This window comes from Lathyrus oleraceus, chromosome 4 (assembly GCF_024323335.1).
Source record: "Lathyrus oleraceus cultivar Zhongwan6 chromosome 4, CAAS_Psat_ZW6_1.0, whole genome shotgun sequence".
NCBI classification, from domain to species: domain Eukaryota; kingdom Viridiplantae; phylum Streptophyta; class Magnoliopsida; order Fabales; family Fabaceae; genus Lathyrus; species Lathyrus oleraceus.
In genome coordinates this window covers 42,323,959-42,343,035 of record NC_066582.1, presented here as the reverse complement: position 1 = coordinate 42,343,035, position 19,077 = coordinate 42,323,959, and the positions used below count along the sequence as shown (strand labels likewise).

Below are 19,077 nucleotides of genomic sequence, written 5' to 3'. Positions count from 1 at the left end.
TATCGGAAAGAGAAGAAGGGTATCTTGAAGTTAACCTTATCAAGAAGAGAAGAGAAACGGATCCCGAAGTTAACTTTATCGGAAGGGAAGAAAGGGGTCCTGAAGTTAACCTTATCAGGAAGAGAAGAAAGTTTCCGAAGTTAACCTTATCGGAAGGGAAGAAAGGGGTCCTGAAGTTAACCTTATCAGAAAGAGAAGAAAGTTTCCGAAGTTAACCTTATCGGAAGGGAAGAAGGGGTCCTGAAGTTAACCTTATCAGGAAAAGAAGAAAGTTTCTGAAGTTAACCTTATCGGAAGGGAAGAAGGGGTCCTGAAGTTAACCTTATCAGGAAAAGAAGAAAATTTTCGAAGTTAACCTTATCGGAAGGGAAGAAGGGGTCCTGAAGTTAACCTTATCAGGAAGAGAAGAAAGTTTCCGAAGTTAACCTTATCGGAAGGGAAGAAGGCGTCCTAAACTTACCTTATCGGAAGGGAAGAAGGGGTCCTGAAGTTAACCTTATCAGGAAGAGAAGAAAGTTTCCGAAGTTAACCTTATCGGAAGGGAAGAAGGGGTCCTGAAGTTAACCTTATCAGGAAGAGAAGAAAGTTTCCGAAGTTAACCTTATCAGAAGGGAAGAAGGGGTCCTGAAGTTAACCTTATCAGGAAGAGAAGAAAGTTCTGAAGTTAACCTTATCGGAAGGGAAGAAGGGGTCCTGAAGTTAACCTTATCAGGAAGAGAAGAAAGTTTCCGAAGTTAACCTTATCGGAAGGGAAGAAGGGGTCCTGAAGTTAACCTTATCAGGAAGAGAAGAAAGTTTCCGAAGTTAACCTTATCGGAAGGGAAGAAGGGGTCCTGAAGTTAACCTTATCAGGAAAAGAAGAAAGTTTCTAAAGTTAACCTTATCGGAAGGGAAGAAGGGGTCCTAAACTTAACCTTATCAGGAAAAGAAGAAAGTTTCCGAAGTTAACCTTATCGAAAGGGAAGAAGGGGTCCTGAACTTAACCTTATCACGAAAAGGAGAAAGTTTCCGAAGTTAACCTTATCGGAAGGGAAAGAAGGGGTCCTGAAGTTAACCTTATCAGGAAGAGAAGAAAGTTTCCGAAGTTAACCTTATCGAAAGGGAAGAAGGGGTCCTTAAGTTAACCTTATCAGGAAGAGAAGAAAGGCAAAATGGTTTTCCGAAGTTAACCTTATCGGAAAAGGGAATAAAAAAGGTCCTGAAGTTAACCTTATCAGGAAGAGAAGAAAGTTTCCGAAGTTAACCTTATCGGAAGGAAATAAGGGGTCCTGAAGTTAACCTTATCAGGATAAGAAGAAATACAGAATGGTTTTCCGAAGTTAACCTTGTCGGAAAGGGAAGAAACAGGTTATAGCCATATAACTCACTCAAGAGTCAATGGAAGGCTTGGTCAAACATATTCAACTTGCAAAGACACACAAGAATGTCCGGTATTGTGTATATTTGACACGGTTGGGGTATGGTTTGGCCAACGGAACTGGACTTACAAACGGTTCTCCCGACTGGGACTGAACGTCGCGTGGGTATTGAAAGAGGGTTTATCCACCAGGTTGGATTCCAGGAAAGTGCCAATGGAAATGGGCTATTGAGTAGTGCCAAAAGAGTTTTGGACTTGCTTCTTTCTCGTTTAGGGAGCTTCATGATTATATCAAATGGTATGCATGAGATGATATGAATTATGCATGACAGGTTTATGCAATGATGGTTTACGGATGCCCCAAGTTTGGGCGTGGTGTGCCTTGAACAAAGGTACATCCACTTGGGTCACAAGGCCTCTAATTTATGGGGTGTGAGTTGCATCTCGCATGACTCCCCGACATTTGACTTCTTGATATTGTTGAAATTTGAGCAGGATCTTCTGATGCCCCAGGCTGAATCTGAAAAGCTTTCAGGAGCGAGAAACCTTCGTCTCTTTGGATCGTCTTGCCCCAGTCTGTTGGGTACCTGCACGGATTACCCCAGTCTATTGGGTATCTGCATGGATTGCCTCAGTCTCAAGCTATGGAGCAACTTTGTCATAGATTATCTTAATCTGACATGCCCTAGTGTCTTGGAACTTCTCCTATGATTAACCATCTCGAAGAGATTGACTTCTCGTGCTCTTGGGGTGGCCTGCCCGAGTACGAGCCTTGAAGCAACTTTGCCTCTGGCTGGTTGACCTTTGAGGGAGTGCCCCTGGTTAATTGGTCTTCAGAGAGATTTATCGAATCTCGACGTGACTTCCTCTGATCGGATGGATATTGAAGAGATTTCTCGACGTGACTACTTCTGATCCGCTGGATCTTGAAGAGATTTCTCAATGTGATTACTTCTGATCGGCTGGATCTTGCAGAGATTTCTCGACGTGATTTCCTCGGATCAACTAGATATTGTGCTGGTCTTGTCTTTAGCTCAACAAAGTCTTTAAACATTCTGTGATGGTATGATCAAAATAAGTGGCTTGCCCCTGCTCAACGGAGGTCTCAAGCATTCTGCACTTTTGAATCATCAAATGAAGTGGCCTGCCCCTGCTCAACAGAGGTCTCAGGCGTTCTACACTTTTGGATCATCAGTCAAGATGATTTGCCTTTGCTCAATGGAGGTCTCAGGCATTCTGCACTTTTGAATCATCGAATGAAGTGGCTTGCCCCTGCTCAACAGAGGTCTCAGGCGTTCTACACTTTTGATATGATCCAAAGAAGTGGCTTGCCCCTGCTCAACGGAGGTCTCAAGCGTTCTTCACTTTTGAATCATCAGTCAAGATGATCTGCCTCTGCTCAATGGAGGTCTCAGGAATTCTGCTCTTTTGAATCGTCAAATGAAGTGGCTTGCCCCTGCTCAACGGAGGTCTCAAGCGTTCTACACTTTTGGATCATCAGTCAAGATGATTTGCCTTTGCTCAATGGAGGTCTTAGGCATTCTTCACTTTTGAATCATCAATCAAGATGATTTGCCTCTGCTCCATGGAGGTCTGAGGCATTCTGCACTTTTGAATCATCAAATGAACTGGCTTGCCCCTGCTCAACGGAGGTCTCGGGCGTTCTATACTTTTGGCATCATCTAGTTCCTCAATTCATGTTCACTGTGGAAGACTTCTGGATGTCAGATGCTTACCCACGAGTAAGACAAGTTCATTTTATAAATGATAATGCAAATGTCATATTTATGCAAGTTTTAAAATCCCATTACGTCCACATGGAATTATGACATACAGCGAATGAATCACTAATGAGAATGTCATATCGATACCAACACAAATGATAAGCAAATCATTGAGGAGTCAGCTTTAACATGATAGTACTGACTATAGTACGCTTTCGGACTAAACCCTACTTCAATTAGGTCTTTTGAGGGTTGTAACGTGGCCTGGTTCACGGTTTTCAGAAAAAAGGATTTATGGCTCGAAACCTATTCTAACCCACCCACTCTTCGTGATGTTCTCCAGTCCTATGTTCAGCTAGTTCGATACAAGCGCTCGTCCTTCAAAAGGGATTTGGGGGTGAAAATGAACCCACGAGGTTTTCAGAGTGGCGGTCATGCACCTTCTATCTGGTTTGTTGCCACACGATTTTGTTCTTGCTGAGGATTTTCTTATGATTCCTCTTCGTTTGATTTGTTCTTTCACTTCCCTACTTTTGCTGGATTGACTCAGATTTGAGATCCGCAGGGATGCCCTAATTTTTGCCTAAGTAACTTGTTCTCAAGTTTCGACTTAGCGGGCTTTTTGTCTTTCGATTTTGACTTCTTTGATGGAACACATCGTGCGACATCTGCTCCATTGATTTGAAGGGTCGTGACTGCCTCGTGCCTCTATGGGTGAGGGACAACCAATGTAAACTTATTATTTCCGACATCCTATGAGGGATAAGATATGGTTGATCCTCATACATGACACTCCTCATTTAAAGTTTGAACGCCTGGTCAAACTAACTGACCTCTACCCTGCCCCGGGTTAAGATTAAGGGTTTTATATTCAGAAAGAAACTCCTACTCCTTGGCTCGAAGGGGTTGACTATGGATTATCTCCCTTATATCTCCGATGTTTAGGATTCAAAACGATGCCTTACATTATCAGCAAGGTTCTATCCAAAAGCGTACGCGCAGTGATATCATGTTTTCAATTTCATCATTCTCCCTTTGATTTTGCTTAACAGAAGTTTGATATCAATGAAAAATATGAGTGTACGCGAATGGATTTATTCAAAACAATGCATATTTATTTCAATGTCATTATTATTCAAAAGCAAACGAGTTTATCACAAGTGAATATCTACAAATGTCAAACTAGAAAGATTGCACATGAAAAATGATTGAACAGACTAATGACTGCTGAAGTGATCAACCTTGTTCTTCCCACAACTTGGGGTCTCAATTCTTGTAGAAGCTGACGAAGTAGTCATATAGAGGGAACTTCTTAGAGTCTACCACTGCTTTGACTGCGGCATTGCAGATGTGCTTGCACGCGCGGGGTTATTCATGACGTTTGGAACCGATGGCGCAAACGATATAGTTTTCGAGTCAATCAAGTCTTGTACTTTGTGTTTGAAAACATTACAATTCTCGATCGAGTGTCCTAGCGTCCCAAAGTGATACTCACAACTAGAATTCATGTCATACCTGGGAGGAAGGGGTATTGGAGGAGCCTTGGCTTCTCTTAACTGAACCAACGAATCCCTGAGAAAATAGGCTAGCAGATGACCATACGGCATGGGAATTGGGTCGAACTTCCTGGGAGGCCTCCTTGGTCCTTGTCTACCTTGCTGATAGCAATTCCGCTGCTGGTCCGGATATGGGTTTGGCACCTCAGACGTATTTGTATGTGAAGTCTTCGGGGTGCGTACTACGTTCAGGCCTTGTGGTGTGAACATAATAACCCTCGAATCAATCAGATCTTGTACCTTGTACTTGAGACCCTGACAGTCTTCAGTCGAGTGCCCAGGTGCCCTAGAATGGAATTCGCACATAGCGTTGGCATCATAGCCTTGAGGGAAAGGTGTTGTGGGAGGTCCCAACTTTCTGTACTTCACCAAGGAGGATCGAAGCAAGTGAGCAAGCAGTTGCCTGTATGACATAGGGATCAGATCTATCCTCCTCTATGGGTTCTTCGGTTTCTGGTGCCCCAGCTGATAGTAGTTCTGCTCCTGGTTTGTATAGGGGTTTGGCACCGTAGATGTACTTGTCTAGGAAGTCTTAGGGGTGCGTACTACGTTCAGACCTTGTGGTGTGAACATAATAACCCTCGAATCAATCAGATCTTGTACCTAAGTGCTTTAGAGCCCTGCAATCCTCGGTCGTGTGTCCGGGTGCTCCAGAATGGAATACACACCTGGCATTTACATCATAGCCATGAGGAAGAGGTGTTGGAGTAGGCCCTAGTTCTCGCAGTCGTACCAATGAGTGCATAAGCAATAGAGGGAGAAGCCTACTATATGAAAATATTTGTAACAATATATTACCGTAAGCACATGCAACTTCATGTCATCTGCTTTATCTTTCAAAGACAACCCTCGCTCATCTTTGAGTACAGGTAGACCAACACAAGTGACCCCCCAGTTGTACTCGTGAATCGTAGTCAAGTCGGTAAAGTACTTAAGGTAGACCACATCGACATATGTTGCATTTTTATTCACAAACATGGACGTGTCAACCAGGAACAAGAGGTAAGACCTCAATGCACATGCCAATGGTACTCAACCTGCATATCATCGCCTACGACATCCTATACCCCTAAAAAATGATGTCTATAAAGATTTTCCAATAAGCTGAATCGTGCACGAGCAACTCTAGTGTCAGTTGCCTCATTGGCGACCTTACTAAGGCCAACCCCCAACATGGTGACCATCAGATCAACCATTTTATCTCCCGAGCCTCTAGTGGTCCAATATTTTCTCCTTATGGAAAGATGCAGGAGGAAGGAGACATCATCCAAGGTGATGGTGTCTCACCAATAGATAGGTGAAAAAATGGCATCTCTGAGTGCCACTTATCAACAAAAGCCGCATGCATGCCATTGTTTATGGTCACGTACGCGAAAGAACATAAACCACCAAGATCGAAATAGCAGGTAACATCAATGAACCAACCAATAGTGGGTTGTGGCAACTCCAAAATCTTCCTGTCGTGGTTAATCAGTTTCAAACACTCACGCTCATGTAAAAAGAAAATATAACCATCAATATAAATTTAATTATTTGACAACATATGTGTTGCAAACGAAAATAAACATGCAACATGGTCTGCATAAAGATGAAGTAATTAAATGTCAAATGACCCTCTTGGGTAACTCTCTAAGGGGACATAAAGATCAACAAAGATTTCCTCCTGGCCTTCAGGGACTTTAAGAACTTCAAGTTTTGCTGCATCATATGCTTGTGACACACGTCCAATCCTAATCCGACCATTGTTGTTTCCAATCATTGCACTTGTGTTAGAAACAAAGAAGACATAAGCAACATGTTAGGAAAAATTTACAAATTCCACAAAATCCCCTAATGTTTTGCATGAGTACAACTCAGAGATGAATCTCCAAAAATTATGTAGAGCAAATCCGGAGACGCATCTCTGGAAAAACCTGCAATTTTTCTCCCATGACAGCAACTCATTTTCTGCCATACCAATTCCAAAAACACTCGATGCATGTTTGAGATAGCCTACCATTTCATTACACTACTGTCTTCGTACCTAATACATCTAGTGTAGTCTAAACAAGTATCTACAAATAAAAAAAAAGATTAATTTTGAAATACTTACCTAATCAAAATGATGAGAAGTAACTTGAATGTTTGAGATGCTGGAAAGGAGGAAAAGTTTCAATGTTGCAGAGTTCAAATAAATGATATTTGTATGAATGGATGTGAATGTTCAATGTTGCAGAGTTCAAATGTTATTTGAGAACTTTCTGAGAAAACAAAGAAGGAGGAAAATTGAAGGTCTGACGCGGGATCTGAAACAAAAGTATTTGGAGATGCATCTTTGGATTTTCCACTAACTTATAAATAAGTGTTTACAAAGATACATATTCCGGGATCTGAAACAAAAGTATTTGGAGATGCATCTTTGGACTTTCCACTAACTTATAAATAAGTGTTTACAAAAATACATATTCGAATACACTTTTTACAAATTGAGATACATCTTTGAATTATATTTTAATATAAAAGATGTGTCTCTTCAATTTAATATAAATAATTAAAATTAATATGTTCGAAAATATATCTCCGAATATTAAAAAAAAAAACCTAGCGTGAGGCAACTAAACAAATGAGCGGGTGGGGTGTATATATTAAATAGAGAATGTGCAAAAAGCAACCTATTGTCATTATTCCTTAAAATTTAGTTTACGAAGGTTAGAACTTAGAATAGAAGAAAACAAGTAAAAAGACCCGCCGAAACATAAACCCTGCCCTGAAAGCATAAACCTCACTGCGGCAGCAAAAATGGTGAAGCTCTACCTCCGCTACGAGCCGGCGGCCTCCTTCGGCGTCATAGCCTCCGTGGATTCCAACATCTCATACGACAGCTCCGGAAAGCACCTTCTCTCTCCCGCTCTCGAGAAAATCGGAGTCTGGCACGTGCGCCAAGGTATCTGCACCAAAACCCTAACTCCTTCCGTTCCATGTCGCGGTCCTTCCCTCGCCGTCACCTCCATAGCCTCCTCCCCTTCTATATTGGTAATTACCGTCACGGGTCTCTATCTATTGTGCACGCGTGAAGTGAATTTGTTATTTCCTTGAACTGTTTTGGTTGTTGTTGTTGCAGATTGCTGGAGGTTATGGTGATGGTAGCATAAGGATTTGGGACTCTGATAAGGGAACTTGTGAGACTACTTTGAATGGACATAAAGGAGCTGTAACTGCTCTTCGATACAATAAGGCTGGTTCGTTACTTGCTTCTGGTAGTAAAGATAATGATGTTATTTTGTGGGATGTTGTTGGAGAAACCGGTCTTTTTCGCCTTCGTGGTCATCGCGATCAGGTTTGGTTTTTGCTCTTCAATTCTAATGCTGACTTTAGTTTTCAATTTAAGCCTAGTTTAGATTAATAACTTAAGTTCATAAGCGCTCATCATATACTACTAACTGTTTATGTGTAAGTTATTTCTATAACAAGAGATAAAATAAGTTAAAAATGTTTTCATATAAGCTATAAGTTATTTCTATAACAAGAGATAAAATAAGTTTAAAATGTTTTCATATAAGCTGTAAGTTTTTTCATAAGCTATCTTCGAGAGCTCATGTGGGATAAGACTTGGTTGTTGTTTGTTGTTGTATCTTAGACAGCTTATGTCATAATAAGTTGTTTATATCATCTCTTTCAAACCGTCTTACAAGTGCCATAAGTCAATCCAAACAAACCTTTGCTTAAGTTTTTGTTAAATGAGTTTTGTTCATTTTGGCAGGTGACGGATGTTGTATTTGTTGGTTCTGGGAAAAAGCTAGTTAGCTCATCCAAAGACAAGTTTTTGAGAGTGTGGGATATTGATACTCAGCATTGTATGCAAATTGTTGGGGGGCATCATAGTGAAATATGGACATTAGATGTTGATCCTGCTGAGAGGTATCTTGTAACCGGTTCAGCGGACAAGGAACTTCGTTTTTATACAATTAAGCAAGATTCTGTGGATAGGGAGTCTATAAGTGACGGTGGAGATTCTTCTGTTTCAAACAAATGGGAAGTTTTGACGCATTTTGGTGAGATTCAGCGGCAGAATAAAGATAGAGTTGCCACTGTCCAGTTCAACAAGTCTGGGAATCTGCTAGCATGTCATGTTGCGGGAAAGATGGTAGAAATATTCCGTGTATTGGATGATGCCGAAGCAAAGCGTAAAGCCAAACGTAGGGTTAACCGCAAAAAGGAGAAGAAGCATGGTAAAGAGGCTACAGAGGGAGCTGAACATGGAGGTGAGAGTAATGAGAACAAAGGAGATAATTCTACTGTGACCGATGGACCCATAGAAACAAGTAAAATCACAGTTACCGTGCCTGATGTTTTTAAATTGTTGCATACTATTAGAGCTAGCAAAAAGATATGCTCCATTTCTTTCTGTCCAACCACTCCAAAGAATTCATTTGGAACTTTAGCATTGTCCTTAAACAATAATCTAATTGAGTTCTACTCCATTGAAAGCAGTGAAACCAAAAGAACACTTGGTATTGATCTTCAGGGGCACCGCTCTGATGTTCGAAGTGTCACACTTAGTTCGGACAGCACTTTTCTGTTATCAACCAGTCATAATGCAGTAAAGATCTGGAACCCAAGTACTGGTTCCTGCTTAAGGACCATTGATTCTGGATATGGACTTTGCAGTTTAATTCTTCCCACTAACAAGTATGGACTTGTTGGAACTAAAGATGGAAGCTTAGAAATTATTGACATTGGAAGTGGTACTCGTGTTGAAGTTATTGAAGCTCATGGAGGCTCTGTGCGGACAATTGCTCCCCTGCCAGATAGACTTGGCTTTGTCACAGGAAGTGCAGATCACGAAGTAAAATTTTGGGACTACCAAATTAAGCAAAAACCTGGTCAAGTGCGTTCTTCATATCATTCCCTATTTTATAAAGTATTTATTTTTTTAATAAGGGAATACAATAACTTACCTTTTCACTTCATATACTGCACATATAAAGCATAGGTAAGTATGGAAGATCTTTTGTATATAGTATTTCATTGGGACACTCTTTTGCAATAGTTTTTATGTTTTAATATTTGATCTCTAGAACTAGAGTTGGTATATTAACATATAAATAGAATTTTAAAACTCTTGGGCCATGGGACAAGACATGAGACGGACACTCCGACACCGATAAAGTCTAAAACTTAGGACACCGACACACGGCTAGGTATATTATAGTATTTGGCATTCATTTATCCATCAACTATTAAAAGAGCTAAAATATTCTAATCAAATTTAATGTCTTTGTTCTTTCATTAACATTGTTTCAAACCCATGTTTAACCCTTTTAGATGTTTGTGAGATTTGTCTAAAAATATATATAATTTGTGTTATTTTAAACACATGTCTGAATTGTCCGACACATGTCGTATGAGTGCCGGACACTATCCAAAGAGTGTCGAAGCAAAGAAAAAACCATTTTTTTGAGATTTTTTCTGGGTTTTCCGATACGTGTCGTACGAGTCTTATACACTGCGACACACTACCTCCTAGAAATGTCGGTCTTCATAGGTCTTCAGTCTTCACTATTTGGGTTTGAGGGAACAACATTTATCGCCCACACCTTATGCAACTCTCTCCTGCTTTATTTATATACCCTATAAGTCCATATTTAATATGTGGAAAAATATCTACCAATCAACAATTTGTTTATTTTAATAACACTAATTGTTCTGTTTCAGGCTACTAAGCAACTCACCGTGTCAAATGTCAAGACTATGAGAATGAATGATGATGTTCTTGTGGTTGCAATTAGTCCTGATGCCAAATATATTGCTGTTGCTCTGTTGGATAGTACGGTAAAGGTCAGATTTATTAACCCTATCCTGTTTGCCTTGTGTTTCTGTGTAAATGTGTTCGGGTTCCCCTTTCCTAATTACTTGTCTTTGGTTTGCAAAATTTTCTTAATAAGTTTCACTTTGTTTATTGTTGTTTTTATTGCCACTTGTCAACCTAACAGTGTATAGTCTCAATGCAGAGGAAAATTCTTAGATAGAAACAACCATAACACGTAGTTATATACACAGCCAATCACAATTTTTTTATTAATTAAAAAATAAAAATTAAATTTTCTCTCTCCTTCATATCACAACCACCCCATGATTCCAATTAAAAAAGAAATTAAATTTTAAATAAATTCAAAATTTTCTCTCTTATTGGATATTTCTAAGAATATGGATTTATGTGTGTTTTGTTTTCATGCAAGTATTCCTCCAATGCAGAAGTATTTTACTGTATGTTTGGCAATTTGGGAACTTAATTATTATTGAATTTTGTAGCTTACATTGAGTGTTTTTTTTAGGGATTATAATATGTGATTCAGGATCAGTTGACAGCTTTACTGAGTACAGCCTAGTTTGGTTTTACTATTTATTGATGTATACTGTATAGATACTTATGGAGAAATTAAATGAGGTCTTTTAAGAAAAAGTTAAAAGCAGAGGATGCTTTTGATTTATCCGAGAGATTGCTATTTAAAAAATTAGTATTACACGATTCTTTTAATATATTTTCTCTGTAAGTGCTTCCTGAGAAGTTTATCCAAGTTGGTTCATTTATTTTTCAGTATAGTACATCTAATAGGAAATGCCAATTTCTAAGTATGGTGGACATCTGTATGTGCTCTATTGAATGTTGATTGTTTAGTACTGTATGTACTATGAGCTTGCTTTGGCGGTGACTCTTACATTCTTGCTATATTTTTGTTACACTATTTCTAGTATTTTTGATGAGCTATTTATTTTTCAGATTCACTTTGTAGACACATTCAAATTCTTCCTTTCATTGTATGGCCACAAGCTTCCTGTTCTGTGTATGGATATCTCATCAGATGGAGATTTAATTGTGACTGGCTCTGCTGATAAAAATATAAAGATTTGGGGTTTGGATTTTGGTGACTGTCATAAATCCATTTTTGCGCATGCTGACAGGTGCTACATGATTCTGCCATGATAATTATTTTCCTTTTATCTTTTAATTCTTATAATTCTGCCATGATAATTATTTTTCTTTTATCTTTTAATTCTTTTATGCATCGAAGAGTATGAATAAAGCTGTATTAGAAGTATCTTATGCAATTTACTTTTCAGTGTTATGGCAGTGCAATTTGTTCCCAAGACGCATTATGTGTTTAGTGTTGGAAAAGATCGTGTTGTAAAATATTGGGATGCTGATAAATTTGAGCAGCTGTTAACTCTTGAAGGACATCATGCAGATATTTGGTGTCTTGCTGTCAGTAGTCGTGGTGATTTTATTGTCACTGGATCTCATGACCGTTCAATCCGCCGTTGGGATCGTACTGAAGAGCAGTTTTTCATTGAGGTATACATATCTTGTAGGTTATGGAGCGATACACCTATACTTCTTTAATGCAGTATAATAATAGAAAGTTTGAATAAATGCCCGAAAGACTCTTATTGATAGTAGGCACACTTCTGCTAGAATGTGTTAGAAAAAATATTATTTCACTGGTATATGATAAACCATTTTAATTGCAGGAAGAAAAGGAGAAGAGGTTAGAGGAAATGTTTGATGCTGATCTTGACAATGCATTTGAAAACAAATATGCAACGAAGGAAGAAATACCAGAGGAAGGAGCTGTGGCCGTAGCCGGGAAAAAAACCCAGGAAACCCTTACCGCTACCGACTTAATTATTGAGAGATTAGACATTGCAGAAAATGAGGAAAAGCGCATTTCTGAACATCAGGTTATACTCGATCTTTATTGGAGGGTTTCTGTTCTCTAAAATGTATTATCTTGGAAATGAATCTGCAGGGCATGTGCGAATATTTGATATACATATATACATTTGTCTTCTGTTGTGTCTCTATGATAGAGAACAAATCTGACTTAAGAGACCGCATCAGCGATTATTTGCCAAACATGTAAATCAAAATTTGGTTAATCTTTAATGAGTTGACAAGCAGAATCTGTTCCAGATTATAATGTCTCAACCATCCTCTGTGAATCCCAAACAAATTGTTCCATTAAGCATTTTGATGCATGTGAAATTGGAACATTTTTTGTTGTATTAAACCTATTAATTACCTACTGCTATCCCTAAAACTCTCAACTTTTGATCTTCAAAATGAATTTTCAATTTGAAACTACTTCAGCTGATGAAATATGCATGCAATACCTACAGTTCCTTAGGGAGTAGGCATAGTAACATGGAACACCATTGGAAATCTATCAAAGTCCCAAGTTTCAGTGAAATTATTTTGCATGTATAATTACAGAAAATATCTTCTATTCAACTTGGATCTGCTAGATAATAAAGAGCTGAGGAGGACTGTTTTGTGAGGTTTAATGTTGCTGTAATATTTTTGATTTTGCATTTCAGGAGGAGGAAAAAAACAATAAAAGTATTGTTTTCCAGGCAAATCCACTCATGACTGGTCGGTCACCTTCTGATTACGTTCTAAGTGCATTTAAAGATGTTCGCTCAAATGATTTGGAGCAAACATTATTGGTATGTTTGGATTTACATTTTTATTAAATGTTCTCAATTCTCATGCAGAAATATAACACACATATCAGACTACTTTCTTTCCAGTCTAACTTTCATTGCTGTTAGCAACTTAATTAATCTTGTTTCTTAATAAGATCACATACCTAATTCCTATAAGGTCTTATTAGTTCCTTTATTCTCTAAACAGCACTATGATGAAAGTTAATTTGGCTTTGATCTGTAAAGTAGCAGTCAACTTCATAAAGTTTCTCATCAACTCTATTATGTTAATTATTCTGTAGAACAGTAATAATATATTTACATCTCTTATTTAGCTAGTGAACTTGTCCAGAGCCAAGTGGTTCAAATGTTGCGGTTGTCCTCACTATTTAAAATTACATCAACACTACTCTAAAAGAAGTAATTGGTTATAGAGTTCAGTTCATCTCTTATTATCATTTTTAATATTTTATTGATGTGTGTTTATTGGTTTTATGTTTCAGTTAATATTGAATATGTATGAGTGTGTACATTTTAGTTAATGTTGATTTTATCTATTATTATTTCAGTTTATGTTGATTTTATCACTTACTATTTTTTATTGCATTTCAGTTAATATTGAATATGCATGTGTATTTGTCTGAGCTTTAATTTGCTTAAATTTAATGCTTTAATTATTTTGTGTAAATTGAACACAGCACTAAGTAAACATTGGTCATGAGTTTAGTTACAGGGAAGTCTTGATACAATGCTTAAACTTGCAGTCTCCATGATTAGGTTTACGTCATGTGTATGAGTCAAGCAATAAGCACCTTGCTATGTTAGGTTGTCAATAGCGGCAGACAGCGCCACTTTCATGGAAAAACAGTTGCTGGTGGCTTCCAGAAAGCTCCCCAGTACATTGCAGTATAGTTGCGCACGGCCAGATTGATTGGTGTCGCGGGTCATTATTATAGTTTTGCAATAAAATTTCAAATAGCAGCCATTCTGCAATGTGCTACCTATCCTGTTATGGAGCCGGCCGCTATCCGCTGCAGTCCAGGATTGACAACCTAGCTTGTAAATGGATGACATGGCTACCTATATTAAATCCACCCAGAATGTACCAGGCCCTTCTCTAGACCCTGTTACTAGGCTGTCTTTTCTGTATAAAAACTTTGATATCTATGAATTTTTTTCTTCATATTATATTATATTTTCTACAATAAGAGGTGTCAGTGTTCTTACCATAAATTTATAATCGAAGAATATAAGGAAAATGTTAGATATACTTGTTTCATTAAGAAGTGTTCCACCCACTAAAAAACAGAAGCAATCCTTGACCTAATTTTAGTTTTTATAAGAAAGTCGTTCACATCAATTTTATGTATTTATGCAGGCTTTACCGTTTTCAGATGCTTTGAAGCTTCTGTCATACTTGAAAGAATGGACTTCATATTCTGATAAGGTTACTTGTCCTTTCAAAACTTCACTGTTCTTCAAAATGTTGTTGTATTTCTCCTATAATAGTAATAATAATAATAATAATAATAGTAATAATAATAATAATAATAATAATAATAGTAATAATTATAATAATTATTATAATACTAATACTAATACTAATAATAATTGCTGGTTTATGAAAATTTGCTTAAAGTCTTAAGTATTTTTTGCAAGTTGAGTATTTATCTGTTCCTGACAATTGCAGGTTGAGCTTGTTTGCCGGATAGGCACACTACTGTTACAGACACATTACAATCAGTTGCTTGCAACACCAGCTGCTAGACCTGTCTTAACTGCTTTCGGTGACATTTTCTATGAACGAGTCAAGGTAAATATGCTAGGGTTTTCGGTGCGAGTTTTAAAAATATTTTATTCATCTTAGAACTCATACGGAATGATAATATTTTGGTTAATTTAAATTTGATTTATTAACTTTTTGTATTAAATTTTTCATTTAATGTATTATATAATGTGTTTCATTTAATGTATTTTCTATGAACTTTTTGTATTAACTTTTTGATCACATTTCAACCATGATCAGCATCAATACGTCAATGCTGGTCTAGTTTTTATAACATTATTTAACATTAAATCTGTTATCACATTTCACCCATGATCAGCATCAATACTTTAATGCTGCTCTAGTTTTTAAAACATTGTTGAACATTAAATCTGTTACCAGAAAACAGGTTTTGAATTAAAAAAAGGTGATTATTATTCTAAAATCTCAGTTGCCTTAGATTATTTAATAAATTATATAGAAATAATTTTTTTAATAGTGGGCAATTCCGATAATGAGTTTGTATAATATATTTGGAATGTATATATTTGTGCATGGTTGCATATTTCATTTTGGATATTTTCTGTGGTACTTTTTGATGGACATTATTTCAACTCCTGGGCATTTGTGATATTGTGGTTGTCTTGCAAAAGATGGCATGTTCCTACTACAGAATTTTTTAAATTAAATATATCTGTTATTCCACTTTTATGGAATGTGTCCTTGACAAACTTCTTGTTTGAACATTGTTTCAGGGTTGGAAAGATATATTTGGTTTTAACCTTGCAGCCATGGATCATATCCAGGTTTGTATAAAATATTCTTATCTGTTGCTCATCAGTCACCATTGATAGTAAAGCTTATTCAATTTTTAATGATCTTTCAGCAATTGTTGGCTTCAAGATCAGATGCTCTTTTCCAAGATGCAAGATCAAAACTGCTTGAGATACGTGCTCAACAATCCAAACGTTTACAAGACAGATCAGATACCGGAGAATTCTTGCGGAAGAAGAAAAAGAAGACATAAAGTATTTTGTTTTGTTTCGGTCATGATCTTGAGCTGAATTATGTTTGTGATATGGGTATTTGAACCACTGAGCATAAATTAATCTCTCAAGCATTGCAGATTCAGAGCAAAATTGTCATACACCTTCAGTGAAAAGATATAATAGAGGTTTGATCCCCAGAAAGGCATGACTCAGACACATGATTCCTTTTTCAAGAAGACTGCTGTGTCAATATGCGCTCTATCTTGATCTGAGGTTGATATCTTCATTTGAGAAGCAAGGTTTTCCAAGTATTCTATTATTACTGATGCAGGTTGCTCAGAAAAGGTTTGTACTTTAAGCTGTTTTATGTGTAATCATTAAAAATTCATATATAAATTTAAGTTAATAGTTTTCTCAGGGCTAATTCACCCTGACGGTGAGTAAAATTTTCCTCAGTTTTGCTTCTATTTTACGTCTTTCTCTAGTCTGGTGAATGAATTTGTTAAATGGTAGGGCACAATAAGAAGCCCAAAAGAGAAAAAGAGAAGGATGTGAACTTCTTTTTGCTTATATACCATTTACTTTGATTGATCTAATTAAATTTAGATACATATTCATACATTATTATTTCTACATATCTCTCACTAAAAAATATAATAATTGAATCAAACCCTGATTACGTTACTCTAAAGGTTATTATTTCTTGCCAAAGTTTTTGCCTACAAAAGTCTGACCAAATTGCCAGCCCTTTGGGGCAACAGACTTTGAAGTGGACCACCTTCCATCACTTGTCCTCACTCTGAAGCTCAATGTCTCTTCACATAACATGGCATTAGTCTCCCATCTTTGACCCCAATTTCTCTTCAATTGTGTCCATTTCAGTTTGTCTTCACCTCTTACTTGCACTCCTACCACATCTCCAGCTCCTCCAACATTTGACACTTTCACTAAGTTGAAGTAAGGATTCCCTGTGATCGTGAACCGAATACCTCCCTTCCTCTTGCAGGGTACACTGAATTTATAGCACTTTTGAGTGATAAACAACCCGAATAAGTTAAGATATGTATGAAAATTTATGTATGTTACCTGCGGTATGTGATTGGCACAATGCCAGCTTTGTAGTCAGCAATTTTAAGATAAGCAGGTTTGGCTAAGTCAAAATGCCGTCCTGGTGGGTTGCACCATCCTCCATTGTCCCTTGGTAGGGCATAATTGGGAGGACAAAGGTCTGTTGCCGTCACAGTAATAGAGGTTGTCCCTTTCTTACACCCTGGAGAGTCCACACATTGGATTTCATAACACGCACCACATTTCTTACCTTTTTTATACAAAACTGTGCTCAATGCTACTGTGTCTAAGCCATACCCATCTTTAACCACATCATCGTATCCACAGGCTCCACCTACATTATTAAACATATAATTTAATCTTCCTAATGAAATTTATTAAACCATATACTCCTTCTCTTCTTTATTATAAACAAAGTTTAAATTTAGATTTATTAAATAATCCATGAATCTATATATGTATGGTTCAAATCTAATTTTTCAGAGTTAAATAATTGATGTATTTATTTATATATAGTTCAAATACATCTATTTAAAAAATTTAAAAAATTAAAAATTTAAATATAATAAGGTGGTTTTGGAGGGAGATAATTATAAACTCTAAATAGTACTCTGGACTTTTTTTTATCTTGGCTCTATCGTACAATTTTTTTTAATTTAATCAAGGATCGGAAGTTCAAATTTTGACATTGAAAAGCATTGCAATTAGATCACTTCAACACAAAATTGCATGGAGAGATATCAAAATTTTATATAAAATTTAGGTTTTAACTCAATTATGTTACACTTTTATCCAATAATAATATAACAATTTGTCATATCAAATAAGTATGTTAAAATTTTTAGACTGATTTGGCGGGATGTATGATCGTCATTGAATGACATTTTTCTGCAGCATCCCTTTTCTTTTATTTTATATAAAAATATGTATAAAAGTATAAAACATATAATTTATCTAATAATTATCTAATAGTTAAATTTGACCTAAAGGTTTATCTCTAAGAGGGGTAGTAAATAAACATGTACATATGATTTTTTTTAAATGTAACATTCTAACTCTATGCATGAATCTCTTATCCCTATTTGTCTCAACAATTAAGCGGTTTTTAAATTTTTATAGGAGTTGAACTCGTGTACTTGTGCATAAGTATCAAAATTATTTAGCTTCTTTTTAATTGTCCAAGAGACAAAGAGGGAGTCGACTAGTGCATTATTTCATACCAAATGTTCCAACGCTGCCCTCATAGAAAGTGGCACGTGCTTTCTTCCATAGACCAGTTCGAAGCTCGCGGCCATGATGTTTTGGGACATCAACCACATGGTTTGATCCAATAACATTGTGAGCTGCATGTTTCCATGAGGAGCTGATACCATTTGCATGCACATTAGGAAATGAAAATACAACAAGAAAGAGCAATGATAAAGTCAAAACGGCTCCAAAAGGGAATGCCATGATAAGAGATTTCAGAAAAAGATCTTTGTGTTTTCTTTCAACTTCTAGATTTTCTCCTATATTATTGGTTTTAATGAGATTTTATGATGCAAAATTAGGATATTTCAATAGGAAGATCGAGCTTTTTTCTCGCGGCTAATTAAGTTAAATGGTAATTCATAAAGAGAGGCATCCACAATTAATTATATTGTCTTTGTTAGAAATACTTAAACGGGTTATGATTTGTGCTATTGCTAAATAAGACTTAAATTAACAACAAAAATTATATATATATATATATATATATATATATATATATATATATATATATATATATATATATATATATATATATATAATATATATATATATAATATATATATATATATATATATATATATATATATATATATATATATATATATATATATATATATAATTTTCAGTTGTTCTATTTTGCAAATTCAGTTTGGGTTTTGTTTCCATATGCACAATAAAAAAACCGTTTATTTACTTGAATTGGTTTTAAAATCAAAATTTTCAATCTAACTTTCAACTAATAAGAATATAGTTCTCTGAGATACAAGTTATTATCACATGTATGAGCTACACAATTAGATATGATGCACCATCACTCTCATGTATATATTATAATGCTCACTTCATGAATGAACATGAGAAACTCTTCATCTTTATTGCTTTGTGTTTATCTATTATGCATGAA

The 19,077-nt window shown here is 36.4% G+C and overlaps 2 protein-coding genes across 3 annotated transcripts; one reads left to right on the top strand and one right to left on the bottom strand.

Moving 5' to 3' along the window:
* Positions 1–7,318: 7,318 nt before the first annotated feature.
* On the top strand, positions 7,319–16,321 carry LOC127138746 (uncharacterized). 2 transcript variants are annotated; one of them, XM_051065253.1, is made up of 13 exons: positions 7,319–7,649; positions 7,738–7,953; positions 8,377–9,504; positions 10,332–10,454; positions 11,398–11,579; positions 11,739–11,970; positions 12,147–12,356; positions 12,993–13,121; positions 14,479–14,547; positions 14,791–14,913; positions 15,621–15,671; positions 15,752–15,893; positions 15,992–16,321. In XM_051065253.1, exons 1-12 carry the CDS (start codon positions 7,416–7,418, stop codon positions 15,890–15,892), a joined length of 2,838 nt encoding a protein of 945 aa, XP_050921210.1. In that variant the 5' UTR covers positions 7,319–7,415; the 3' UTR covers position 15,893; positions 15,992–16,321. The 2 variants fall into 2 exon arrangements, with proteins under 2 accessions (XP_050921210.1, XP_050921209.1); XM_051065252.1 differs by having other exon boundaries at positions 15,752–16,321.
* Positions 15,992–18,374, bottom strand: LOC127138748 (expansin-A9). Its single transcript, XM_051065254.1, has 3 exons — positions 18,143–18,374; positions 16,941–17,256; positions 15,992–16,866 (listed from the first exon to the last, which is right to left on the bottom strand). The coding sequence occupies exons 1-3, from the start codon at positions 18,372–18,374 to the stop codon at positions 16,551–16,553; spliced, it is 864 nt and encodes a 287-aa protein (XP_050921211.1). The 3' UTR covers positions 15,992–16,550.
* Positions 18,375–19,077: the final 703 nt, after the last annotated feature.